The sequence below is a fragment of the Limulus polyphemus genome, unplaced genomic scaffold (assembly GCF_000517525.1).
Source record: "Limulus polyphemus unplaced genomic scaffold, Limulus_polyphemus-2.1.2 Scaffold1225, whole genome shotgun sequence".
Lineage (NCBI taxonomy): Eukaryota > Metazoa > Arthropoda > Merostomata > Xiphosura > Limulidae > Limulus > Limulus polyphemus.
This window is the reverse complement of record NW_013666835.1, coordinates 277,307-291,403: the sequence shown is the minus strand read 5'-3', so window position 1 is coordinate 291,403 and position 14,097 is coordinate 277,307. Positions and strand designations below refer to the sequence as shown.

General features: G+C 34.8%; 1 protein-coding gene across 2 annotated transcripts in view; it reads left to right on the top strand.

Moving 5' to 3' along the window:
* Positions 1-2,646: 2,646 nt before the first annotated feature.
* The window catches only part of LOC106462687 (beta,beta-carotene 9',10'-oxygenase-like), a 22,452-nt gene continuing 11,001 nt past the window's right edge, over positions 2,647-14,097 (top strand). The window contains exons 1-4 of one of the 2 annotated variants that reach the window (XM_013922634.2): positions 2,647-2,786; positions 11,014-11,272; positions 11,540-11,681; positions 13,147-13,288. In XM_013922634.2, coding sequence (XP_013778088.1) covers positions 2,672-2,786; positions 11,014-11,272; positions 11,540-11,681; positions 13,147-13,288 — 658 coding nt within the window. In that variant the 5' untranslated portion in view covers positions 2,647-2,671. The remainder of the gene's footprint in view (positions 2,787-11,013; positions 11,273-11,539; positions 11,682-13,146; positions 13,289-14,097) is intronic. The other variant, XM_022390014.1, reaches the window with a different exon arrangement.

The following is a 14,097-nucleotide window of genomic DNA, read 5'->3' as shown; positions in this document are numbered from 1 at the left end:
ACATCAAAACTTTTTATTTTAGTAGCTTAGTTTGAAGCGATATGATAAACCAGTAAATGTCACAAGTCTTAGTATTCTCAAAAAATTTCAAAGTTTTGACGAGGTCAAAAAAAGAAACTAAGCTCAAAATGTGCGCCAAAACATTTAGAGATTTCTTGGAAAAGCGAACCCTTCGCTAGAAAAAAAAACAACAACTTAATATCTTCAGTTTTTTTCGTTTGTTTTATGAAATTCATGTTATGCCTACATTCTAGGTGTATCAATATCAGCAGTAAGGTGATTATTCTTGTGGCTTTGTTGTTGTTTACTTCTGTGCTTTTTATTTCGTGTGTGCGTGTGTAAAAAAAGTAAAAATAAGTTTTCATATGCAATGCTAACACAGGTCTAACGTATTGTTGTATCTATATTTTTAATGTTTGTAATTTGTTTGTTTGCTAGAAGAAGCTATGAGTCGTAATGATGATGTAATGATCGAGAGACTTTGTGAACTGTCTAGAACAAGGATTAGATATAAATACCAGTATTGAGTTAGCTTTACTTTCAGTTGTCCCCCGCTGGGACAGCGGTAAGTCTACAGATGTACAACGCTAAAATCAGCGGTTCGATTCCCTTCGGTGGACACAGCAGATAGCCCGATGTGACTTTGCTATAAAAAAAACAAACAAGGCTTTCAATGAAAATTTAGTGAAGTATTTTGATCCGTGTTAGTTAACCTGTATATTCAATTACTTGATCGATCAGCAGTGAAACTGTACAAGTAAGTTTATTTTTACGTTACGTAACACAATTAGCATGGTATTTCCTTAGGCCTGTAAGTTACAACGGTATCTAAGTAAAGACAGCTTGTAGGAACGTTAAAGAAGATAAACTAATTTGTTATCGTCACGTGGACGGGGAGGGGGGGGGGGCTCGAATTATTCTCGCGAGATAATTTTAAGAAACCCGACCAACAATGGAACAACATTACAACAACATTGTACTTTGTTGAACTTTGATTCTTCTGAGAAGATCACTTTGCTTCAGTCCATTCAACAAGTTGTTTGGCCCAGTTGAACCTCATCTTGTTGGTGAGGAGGGGTTTCTTTCTTGGCCATCTTGCTGGGAGACCGGCTGAACACAGGCGAGGTCAGATGGTGTGTGCGGTGACAGTGACCACTGATGTTTCCTGCCATAATCTTTTGAAATCTTTGGACGACAGTCGACGATCCTGCAGGCTCATGCCTTTCAGAACACGATCGTCAACTGTTATGAAAGCTTTCTTCCTGCCCCTTCTATTCCGCCGCTCCACACAGCCAATCTCTCTATATCTCTGCACCCATCGGCTCAAAGTTGACTGGTTTAATTTGATTCTTCTAGCAATCTGTCTTGTTGAAAGTCCTTATTTGCTCAAAAAATAATAACTGCTTTTTTCCATGGAGTTAACTCACAACCCTTGGCCATTCAGTAAGAATCTCTATTTACAGCCAATAAACGGCTGATCCTATACTCAGACAGCCTATAAAGCTACTGATATAATAAGTAGATACTACTGCATCATCCATGAAACACATTCCCACCTACACGCATTAGGACCTCAAACAAACGATGATTCCGAAGAAAAACGTGAAAAAAATTGGGCGATGCTATAACTTTTTCCACTGCTGTAATATAATCGTTTTGGTTTTTGACAGATTAAGACTCAGTTTTGAATGACAATGACCTAAGTATACATTCATTCTTATTCTATCTAATAATATGACTGAAAACTGGAAAATATTTCCGTGTTTTATTTTTGTAATTTTCACTTTTTGTTTAATAAAAAATAAATAAAAATAGCAGTAATGAAGGAATATTTTATAGAAATATTATTGATAAACACTTGAAAAATTATATAACTGAATTATCTACTGAACTAAATTGCTAAGTGAGAGACCGAAGGATTCAGGTATGACAGTCCCTAAATTTCAACCTCTTAACCAAAGTCAACACAGTCTGCCTACAGCACTCATCAGCACAATAGCTTTGAACTGTATCATGGGACTGACCGTTACTCGTATATTACATCCAAAACTGAAAGTACAAAATACTGTGGCAGCACGACGAGCGAGTCTCACACCTTTAGATCCGCAGTCCACCTCTTCAATCGTTTGGTCGCGTCCAGCGTCCCAAGAAAAAAGTGGTATTGCAGCACATAACTCTACACTTTACCGCCATCTGTTGACAAACGATAGAAGCAAACAATAGGCGATGTGAAAAAATAAAAGCAAAAAGAATTGGATATACTACCTAATTCTTGTAAGGTAATAGAAATAATTTATACTAATTAGATGATTATTTTGAGTTAAATTTTTTTTATTCAAGCAGGTTCCTTAGCATGCTACCCTGACTTTGTTTCAGTTATTAAAATTCTCTCTCTTATCAAGCTATCACTTACAAGTAGGGACAACTAATAGGATTTTTTATGTATATTTTTATAATAATTCAAATTACATCACAAAATAACATCGTGCTGGAAACAAAATATTTTTGAGTAAATAATACCAATGTATTTAAAAAAATACGTATCGATAAAAATTACTTGTAATTAAATTCCACGAAAATTGATCCAAAGGTATATGAACAGCGCTCTCTAGTGTTTGTGTCAATCTAAAATCAATATTTAGTCTAAACATCGTGAGTTACGACTTTAGGCATGGCAGAAGAACCGACGAAACAAGGAATAATCGCAGATAAAGTCTCAAATTTAATTCCATTTTTAAGATCGTGCAGGAAAGAATGCTCTGAACCTATCGAAGGAATTGTCACTGGTAAATCAACTCTTTCAAATCATTTTTCAAGTTATTCTTTTTTATATTAATGTGAGACGAATTAAGCTTACCCATTTAACATTGTTAGTACTAGCACTGGCGCACGGTATTTACGAAACGCGGAAAATGAGTACGTTCCAAATTTTAGGCTCTTGTTTTATTCAAAATATCATGCCAAAAATGAAAAAAATAGTTATAGATTAAATAGTTATGTAAGTATGTAAGCGAAATACTAACTTGTTTTCTCACAAGGTAGTCTCTTTAAGAGTTTAACTTTTAAGACGAGAGTTATAACGATAATGAACTTTAAGAAATCGTGTTTGTAATTTGTGTGAAAGAAATATCGACTTAACTGGGTTTTTTGTGTCTAAAATTAATATTATAACTGTCTATTTGTATTCTTTATATATTCACCCAGCCATCTAATAATCTGTTTGATTAACTGTTGACAGTTTATTAATCCACAAGTTTTCCATAGTTATCTGTTAGATTTTATATTATTATACATTAACTTTTGTCTATAACTCTGGTACAACTAAACAACTATTTTGTTTTTCCATCAGTTACCAACGTGTGTGTGTGTTTATATACCTATATAATTTATGGACAATATTCATATGTTTAAGTTGCATCAACTATAAGTTGAAATTGTTTCGATACAGCTTGGGAGCCCCCTAGTGGCACAGCGGCATGTCTGCGGATTTACAACGCTAGAAACCGGTTTCGAGAACCGTGGTGGGCAGAGCACAGGTACACCGTTGTGTAGCTTTGTGCTTAACTACAAACAAACAAAGAAATTCACTCTTAGAATAAATGATAGTTCAATGATGAAGTATTGTGTAGCTTTGTGCTTAACTTCAAACAAACACAAACAGTTTGGGAAATTAACAACTTGTTATCACTGTATTTCTGTTTGGCTCATAAGGCTATTATCTATTCATAAAATATAAGTATTAATTTTTCATCATGTATGTAGCTACTTAGAGAATTTAAAGGATCATTATGTGGACAGGATAGTTTTTTTTCCTATTTATGATGTTGTTCTCTTAGCGCAAAGCTACAGAGTTGGTTACCCGCGCTCTGTCCACTGTCAGTGGCGTAGCCAGGTTTTCCACTTGGGGCAGAAAATTTTAGGGGGCAATAAATTAAAAAGCCGAAATTGATCTAAATTTTTAATTAAGTGTAATAGTGTTTTTAGAAGTTATATTATTTTATTAAATGATACAAAACGAGTTTATTATATACCATAAAAGATGGAAAATAACGTGATCAATATGCCTAGATTTTCAGGGGGCCGGGCCCCCTTGGCTACTCTGTCCACCGTGGGAATCGACCCCCGGAATTTAGCGCTGTAAATACTTAAACTTCCTACTGACCCGCTGAGGGCTATTTGGGAGAAATAAAACTGGGACATGTTACTCCAGATTAAATAACATTGTATGTGAGCCAACGTTTCGTCATTACGCCTTCATCAAATCAAAAAGTAAAAATGTCAAAAACAGACATTAATCCAACGACCTATAATACATAGACGGCTTATTCGGCTGCCATATTTGAAGCTAACAGCTGTGGTAGCCATGATGCTTGTGGAAAAACTGTGGTTGACACGGCATATTTGAACAAGTTTAAATGAGCTATGCCTATACGAAAGCATTTAGTAGAAGTAAGTGTTCGTGAAAGTGATATTGGCTTGTTCTTCTCTATGAATATATATTTAGCGGAAAAGTAAAGACTTAAACCATTTTACATGTGGCGAAAAATCCCTCTAGTCTTACACTGCTAAATTAGGGACTGCTAGCGCAGATAACCCTCGTGTAGCTTTGCGCTAAATCCATAACATAACTTGTCCAACGTTAGTTACTGTTATTTGTAACATAGGCCTACACCAACTTAGAAACATTTATGTTGTGAACGCCTTTTACAAGCTGTTGAAACGTGATTATAAGATATCAGTAGTAAGCCTATTATATTTTAACGCTTCTTTTATTCATTTAGGAATTTTGAAGAATTAGAAGAGTGTATAATAGTAGTATTTGAACCACAGTTTATTTGCCATATTCATTGCCGACGACACGTTTCGCTCAGTCAAAAGCTATTCAGCCAGGCTGGGGGCCCGGCATGGCCAGGTGGTTAGGGCGCTCGACTCGCAATCTGAGGGTCGCGGGTTCGAATCCCCGTCACACCAAACATGCTCGCCCTTTCAGCCGTGGGGCGTTATAATGTGACGGTCAATCCCACTATTCGTTGGTAAAAGAGTAGCCCAAGAGTTGGCGGTGGGTGGTGATGACTAGCTGCCTTCCCTGTAGTCTTACACTACTAAATTAGGGACGGCTAGCGCAGATAGCCCTCGTGTAGCTTTACGCGAAATTAAAAAAAAAACACAAAAAACAGGCTGGGATACAACAAACACAGCAGTCGCCGAAATATTATTTATGTAAGCCATATGTTACAACAACAATTGTTATTATGTGAACGCCTTTTACAAGCGAAGCATGATAATACTTATGGTAACTGCATGGAAACTAGATTTTTTGATGTACGAAATAATGACTGATATACAGTATTGCTGAAAAAAGCAAAACAAGGTATCTCCCATTGATTTACCAGGTCTTGCTACAATGCTTTGTAAAAACATATTACCAATGTTACCTTTGTTTAATACCCTATAAGTCATAAATGATGTGCTATAATTAATGTTTCCAGTTTTTCTTGTATATGAAAAGAAAAGTCTGAAATTCCATGCTCATGTCTTGGCTGTGTTTGTATTCTTGCTAACAATAACACTGTATCGGAATAGTGCCATTTTATACCTATACACTGTTTGTTATTCGAATCGTTGATTTTTCTAATCGATAAAGGACGAGGCGTGATATAATTGTTTATGTGCTGGACTTGGATCAGAAGGTTCAAGGTTCATAGGTGCGTTATGTGTGTCGGTCAAATTCTACTGTTTGATTAGAGTAACCCCAGAGTTGGCAGTGCACAGGTGCATAGCCAACACTACATTTTTTTTTTTGGGGGGGGGGGGCTTTTTCCAAAAATTGTGAACTTGAGAATTGAATTATCTCACTTTGTTACTTCCCCGTTACTTCTTTGGGTAGGTGATACTGACTAGCTGCCTTCCCTCTAACATATCAGCTCAAAATTAGAGACGTCTAGCGCAGATAGCCGTTGTGTAGCTTTGTACAAATATTGGAAACAAATTTAACTAACCAAACAGTTAAACCTAGTTTTCAACTTCGTTGTGAGATCTTGGAAGGTTGTGATAAATAAAAAAAAACTGATTATAAAGTGAAAATTTCTACCATCACAGTGAGTCGACTTTAATCTCTTGAAAGCCTATCTCGTACATCGCTAAATTCTTAACACAGTACATATTCATATATAAAACAATATTGCTTTCCTTAAATGCTAAAAGTCTTTGTTTTAATTGTTTCTTTGTGGATTAAAAGTATTAAAATACTGTAGTAATTTTCAAACTGTTGAAGAGTAACCTGTAAGTCATAAAACCTATCACTATCTCTATTATTAAGTACGGTAGAACTTAACAATAGGGATCGACAAGGTTTCCAAGTAATTCACGCGCCGAAAAACCACCCAATTGAATTCCTAAGTGAAAAACCGACCATTCAAAATATTAGTTACCATATATTATGCGCATATATACTTATAATATGCTAAAACGTTCGCTAGCATTTCCGGTATAACAATTCAAAAATTTCTAAAACAGCAACTTTTTCGTCTACTACCTACCTACTTGATCTGTCAGCGGGGCTAGCCCCTAGACGGCTCGGACTATCTCTACAAGGTTTCTCCAGCTTATATGACTGGTCTGTGGTATCTGCTTTTGATATTCCGATAAATATGTACAGATTTTTTATAAATGGTAAACATGCACGTACTTAAATATCTTTTAAACCCATTCAAGGTTTCTAAAGGTAAAATATATACTTTATACAAGTATAACATAAAAAGTAAACAAATAAGAGTATTAAAAATTATGAAATTTAAAATGAAGTAGGAATCCTACCAAAAAAGTAATGATACAATAATTAAAACCACAATCACAAATTTATTAAATTTAATCCACACTTTGACAACTTTATACACTTATTTGTAGGTCAAAGTAAGGATTACATTTTATAAATTTGTGATTGTGGTTTTAATTCTTATAAAAGTTATAGCTAACAGGGATATGGCTATACTGAAAGTTTATAGATGTTGTGTCCATTCCATGGATGTATAAAAACTGAACAAATAATTAGGAAAAATATCAAAATTTTAACAGAAAGTAGGGATCGTTGGTTATTCATAGAATTGCTATAAGAAGTATCCAAAACAAAATAAGTGCTGCAATAAAAAGTACACAAACAAGTAAAGTAGTACTAGATGAATATATTTTTGATCCGTATAGCTAAATGAAACAGTATACAAAAGTACACAAACAAGTAAAGTAGTACTAGATGAATATATTTTTGATCCGTATAGCTAAATGAAACAGTATACAAAAGTACACAAACAAGTAAAGTAGTACTAGATGAATATATTTTTGATCCGTATAGCTAAATGAAACAGTATAAATTTGCCAACCAGGCAAACTGTTCCTGCATTTGAAACGAAAGAAAATATACTATGTGCTTTTTTTTTCTGACGCCACTTTTAGGATATAGGATGTGAATAACATGCAAGGAATTCCCAGCTATATAAATGTAAATACTGTAGATCGTTGATGGCACCGTTTAAAATTGCACGGGTGTAAAAGTGTCTGCGCATGCTCTTCATGGAGTAACTGACACTGAAAGCAAGTTATCTGTACATGGGTTGATGCTATATATAGCACTGATTATTGTACATAGAAAGGCTCTTCCCGTTCGTCATTCATATTATATGGAAGACTTTGTGATGCCCCAGAGTTCCCTAGATTGTGCTAGCTGATGAGGAACGAATAGTGCGTTAACTTTGACGGTCACAGAAAAATATGTAGAGCAAGTAGAAATAATAAAAAAGATTCGTCAAAAAAAAATATTATTCCAAAAGTGAGAGTGACAGTTTCAGTCAACATTGGGTTGCTTTACTCTCGAACTATTAGAGTAAAAGTGGCAATTTCACCCAAAATATGGATAGTTTTACCATCGAACTGTCAAATATGATTTCAAGAGTGAAAACTGGAATACTTCATCATTGAACTATCATTTATTCTAAGAGTGAATTTCTTTGTTTGTTTGTAGTTAAGCACAAAGCTACACAAAGGGCTATCTGTGCTCTGCCCACCACGGGTATCGAAAACCGGTTTCTAGTGTTGTAAGTCCGCAAACATACCGCTGCGTCACTGGGGGCCTAAGAGTGAAAGTAACAATTTTCACCCAAATGTCGGATTAGCCTAATTCTGCAGGTTGTAGTAACTGTCAAATATAATATTAAAAGTGAGATGGAAAGATACCTTTTCGTGTAGTTATACTACTATTATGTAATAAATTTTACCAGAAGAGCTGATAAAAATATACAATTACTAACATGCGAGTAACGTGCAAGCTTCAAGAAGCTTCAATGACCACTCTGCCCTAGGTCATCAGTTGGGTACCCTCATCGCTAGTAGTTTTTGTCCCATAGCCTACCATTAATACAGCCGTATCCTTGTATATATTACAAACTATTGAATATGTCCGTATATGTCAATATTAATAACCAATAATATAAAAATTTTACATTTATAGAACTTTAGAAACATTAACAAATTACAAATAATTACCAAATAGAGTTATAGCCTTGACTTGGTCGTTAAGCCTAAATCACTTCATATTTCTGTCTTACTTAAATTTACTAATGTAGTTAAACTGACTGTATAGTCACACTATAATATAGAAAATAATTTAAAAAAATAAATTAAAAGTTATCAGTTTAATATTACAACTTAATAATTTTTTACCTCTTCAGTATTGAATAGTGCGCTGAAAATCATGCGTTAAGACAGTTTTTTTCCTTCACAGCAGCAAAGTGTATAATGAGATTGAACATTATACGAAAAACATTTTGAAGCTTTACAACGTCTTTATAGTCCATGTCACTATGTCTGGCCATACTCTGTCTTACGGCCGTGCATCTTGAAAAAAGTACTTCAGCGTAGTTTCCACTCGGATTGTTCATAGAAATGGTATTTTAAATATCTCCTCAATAGGTCTTCAGAACTTTACAGTACGATACAGTGTTTCCTTTATAACAATGTCTTTGTAATGACTGAGTTACAAGTTGTGGGAATGTATGTAAATATCATAGCAAAAAGTTTGAATTTCATGTTCTTATTTCTCCTGCTTCTTTTTTTATTATATGATAACTCAAAACAATGGTATCAACCAACTTCACTGAGATAACATAGTTTCAAACGGAGTATCCGCTTTAATAAGTATTATTAATAAATAGTAGTAATAAAAAAAATTATTTTGGTGTTCCTTTATAAAGCTTAAGTGTAGGGTGAAACTGGAATTACCAGCCAATAATAGATAAACAATAAATATTACAGTTGGAACCTCATTGTATTTAGAACTTGGTTACAAATACAACCTTCCTATATCTATTGAAACATTGCATTAAAAAACAAGCAAACAAGTAAAGAAAAATCTTTTAAAAAAAAAGGAAGTAAATGTAAGGATGTAAGTAATATTAATCCTTCAAAAACAATGCAATCAAGATAGTAGGGGTGACGTTTGCATCATTCCTACATAATAGTACAAACAAGGATTAACATATAGCAATATATATATATATATATATATGACTATTCAATCACAATTGTGTTTAATTTATCCCATTTTTGTCTGACATTCTACTACGTTATCTAGAAGACTATGGTTTCACAGCATCCATTTTAACAGTCTGATTACAGAGAAATCCACAGATGCTGTATCTGGTAACTTGAATGGTATGTCTTTGCAGAGAATACAATGAATACCTATTTCATTCCCCATCTGCTTGAGGTATGCGACGGTTGAACAGATATGTCGTGAAAGCAATCTGTGTACATGTGACTTGTGTTGTCTTTCCAGACAGCGATCCTTCTTGATTACGTTGCATACTTATGCCTGTAACATTTGGATGGCTTTTGCCACTGACCTTTGTGTTCATGGATTCTTATCTATTACAAGACACTTGCACTTTGCTTACCGTGACTGGAGTATGACTTATTACAGGTATCTTTCTGGGACTTGGAATTCAAAGTTGATCCTTTTTTTTCCAATGTCATCTTTGAAATTCTAAATTCCAATTTGAACACATTTTTATGATCTGAGTATATGATCATTTTGCGTCAGAAAGGGTTGTTACATACTCTTCCCCAAAGCTATCAATTTTCGGTGGCATCACACTACCTACGAACACCAAATAGTGCCATAATGTATTTCTGGTTACATTCCTATCCACAACAATTTTATATTTGTTGTTGTTATCACATGACTTGATCACTTGCTTATTTACAGTTGTTTTAGTATAACGTATTTATATGTCCGTAGTCAGTAATTGGTGAATGATAAAGTTTAATTGAGAGTTAGCAAGAGATTAACATTACCTATAGCGAAAACATTTAATGGCTTACAGATGTAATTCTCTAACTATTTAGGCCCGGCATGGCCAGGTGGTTAGGGCGCTCGACTCGCAATCCGAGGGTCGCGGGTTTGAATCCCCGTCCCACCGAACATGCTCGCCCTTTCAGCCGCGGGGGCGTTATAATGTGACGGTCAATCCCACTATTCGTTGGTAAAAGAGTAGCCCAAGAGTTGGCGGTGGGTGGTGATGACTAGCTGCCTTCCCTCTAGTCTTACACTGCTAAATTAGGGACGGCTAGCGCAGATAGCCCTCGTGTAGCTTTGCGCGAAATTCAAAAAAACAAACAAACAAACAAACAAACTATTTAATGCAAGTAGTGCTGGCTTTAGTGTAACACCTGAGAGATACGGAACATAAAGATGCGACTATTCGTATCACATCCAAGTCAAATATGTGAATAAATCGCTTCCATGATTGTCGTTTCATTTCCACCACACATAAAGAGAGAGAGACCGAGGCCCGGCAAACCATATACATGAACAGGAAACACGGCACAGTTAATTTCGCACATACTTGATAATACATGAAAATCTTTTTTTTATTATTATTGAATAAAGAAAGAGCATTTAAAAGGTGAGACCTTTCCAGTACTTAGACAAAGGAATTGTTAATTAGAAACTTCTATTTTCAGGTGAAATCCCTAGGTGGCTACGGGGAAGTTTGCTCAGGAATGGTGGAGGTTTGATGGAAATTGGTCCTGATAAATACAATCACGTGTTTGATAGCCTGGCGCTGTTACATAAGTTTCGCATCCAAGATGGTCACGTGATGTACTCAAATCGTTTCTTGCAGAGTGAAGCATACAAACGCAACATGAAAGCAAACCGTATCGTAGTGACAGAATTTGGCACCAGAGGCCATCCTGATCCATGCAAAACTCTCTTTCAAAGGTTAGTATTTAAGTTTGGACTTAAACTTGTAATATTCGTTCAAAAAACCAAATTATTATATAATCAAAATAAAGAATTTAACATTTAAAATATATATATATTTTTTTACTCTCATTCTTTCACGATTAATCCGTATAAGTTAGGTATAGCAGTGGCTTGGGATCAGTACATCTTCAAAAATTTTAGATCTTGCTTAATTGAAGATATATTTGTGTGCATAACTAATGTAATCTATTATAGAACAATAAATTTTTTTGGTATATGTAGGTTTATGTCCGTGTTTACCATGGATGAATTTTCTGACAATGACGTTGTGAGCATTTTTCAACTGGGAGACCAATTCTATGCATGTTCAGAGACGAATTTCATTCACAGAGTAGATCCCGAAACTTTGGAAACTACAGGCAGGGTAAGATAAAAGATCGTAATATTTATTATGTAAGAATATTTGTTTAACGTACTTGAATCAGTAATTAAAGTATTTTGACAAATTTAAGGTAAACTTAAAAGGAAGAATAGGTACCACTGTTAATTATTAATGCTGTACGATTAAGCATTTTATAAACATCTTAATATTTATATACTAAATCATTAATTTAGTTAATGAAAGAACATGTAAATTAATGTATTATTTTTTTACTACATACGCTATAATTTTGCTTCCAATGCCCAACATTTTTTGCTACGCTTATAATATACACTCACCATGACTTGCTGCTATGAGTAGTCATTCATTTCAAACCTCTAAGACGTAAGTTATCATTATTATTAGAAACATTTTTGCTTTTTTTTATGAATATATTTTTTGTTTTCTCTATTTGAACATTATTTGCCAAAAATAATTAAATAAATATTGTTAATTATTGTCTATTCTAAGGCCTTTGTTTATTATTACACTGAGAATTCTAGTTGTTCGCACAGACGTTCAGAGGGGCTAATTGCATTTGAATGATTTGAATTTTCCAAAGTAGCAGTGTGTCGCGTGGCCAACCTGGCACCACAGGCGACACCTTTAACAGCTGTATATTTAGTTCACAGCGAATTCCTGACTATTAGACAGTGTTATAATGTTGTGTGCGTATAACATTTTTCCGAAGAGACATATTTTTACAGAGAGATTGTAATATGACGCATGGACAAAAATATATTTCAAAAATCAGAGTATTCAGTGTTTTCCTTGAAAATGGAAAACTTGCACAGCAGAGTGTTTAGGATAGCAACGGGCTCCAAAACCATACACCAAACCAATCCAGAGTAATGCCTGTAATAATAAATTAAGCCTGTAGTTACGAAAGAGAACCCTCTGACCCAAAAATTCCATTGCAATAAAGCTGAGCGTACCTTCTATTACCGTTAATAATATAATAATAATGACGTTAAAATTGATGAAGGGTAAGAAGCTAATTGTTCAAGTTTCAGTGACACCTCGAAACCAACAGTAGTTTTCATGAGAAAAATAGCTGAAGAAACTGGAATCACGGCAATACCTTTCGACCACATATCTGTCAAGTCTTCCTAGGTTGCTCCAGTGGATCTTTGTGCATTTGGAGGGTCTGTGAAAAGTTTTTCGAGACATGTGGTCTAAAATTGAGTTTGCCACCTTTTGTAGAAGCTTTTTACAATGAACGTTTTGCTGCCTGGCAATAGTGCGCAATTATTTCAACCAGCTTAAGCACAATTGACGATGGAGGAGGTAGCTGTAATGGCAGCACAGTACGTGGAACATCGTTCTTATAATGTGTGATTAACTTCACTAAATTATTTACTCTTAAGATTTGTAATTATTATTAGTAAAGTGTCCTAGGGCATTGTTATTTCATTGAGTCCCCTGTGTATGTGTTATTGCTTTGACTTTCTTTCGCTTGCTTTTCTAGGTAGATTTGAGCAAGTACCTTGCTGTCAACACAGCCACGGCTCATCCTCATGTTGATACTGATGGGACACAATACAACATGGGGAACGGGTTCAAACTAAGTGGACCAACGTACAACGTTTTGAAAATTCCTCCTCCATCAGGTTATAATTGCTACATATATATATATAATCTTTTTCCCTAACCTACTGACACCTGGAGGTCTCATAACAAAATAGCTGTAACCACAAGTGTAGTGAAGCTTTGAATTAATTTGTTTTAAATGTTTTCCATAATATAACTATGCGCCTTTAAGTAATATATGATCAAGTTCCCTTAACTGTTCCTGAAGTTACATACATTCTGTATTTGTATGAGTTAGGTTTTAAACATTTCTATATCAGATGTATATCCAGTAATTTGTATAGATGTTATCTTTAAATGTTGTTTTTGTAACCGTTCAAATTCGGTCGAGTTATGTTAATTTAAACATTACGCAGTTTGTCATAATGTGAGAGATTTATGATAACTTACAACTGTTCATGTGAGGCTATTTTTTTCCTGAGTGAACAAAAAAAAAGCAAACAAATTCATTCTTAACGGGATGTTATAATACGAGGATGAGATCAAGATGTTGAAATTAATTCCATGAAACCGTCATGCAAGAAGGAGCTCCTACATTGTATAGCAGTGACGTCACGAATGTATGAACACGCCAGTGAAAGACTCTCCCAGAGATGTAACATCGTCGACGTGGGCTTAGACAAGTATCCCTGACATACACACACAGTCATACTCATCAAATTATCCGGGTATTTGAACCCTAAAAGTGGCCCATGACATACTGCACGTCTACCGTTTCTGTTTGTAGGCAGATTTTGTTAAACAAGACCGATGTCTGTAGGTTTACTTTCTTCTTAGAATTCTTCTCAAGAAGTCGATAAGCCGTCTTAACGTTGTTAGAACAACGGGG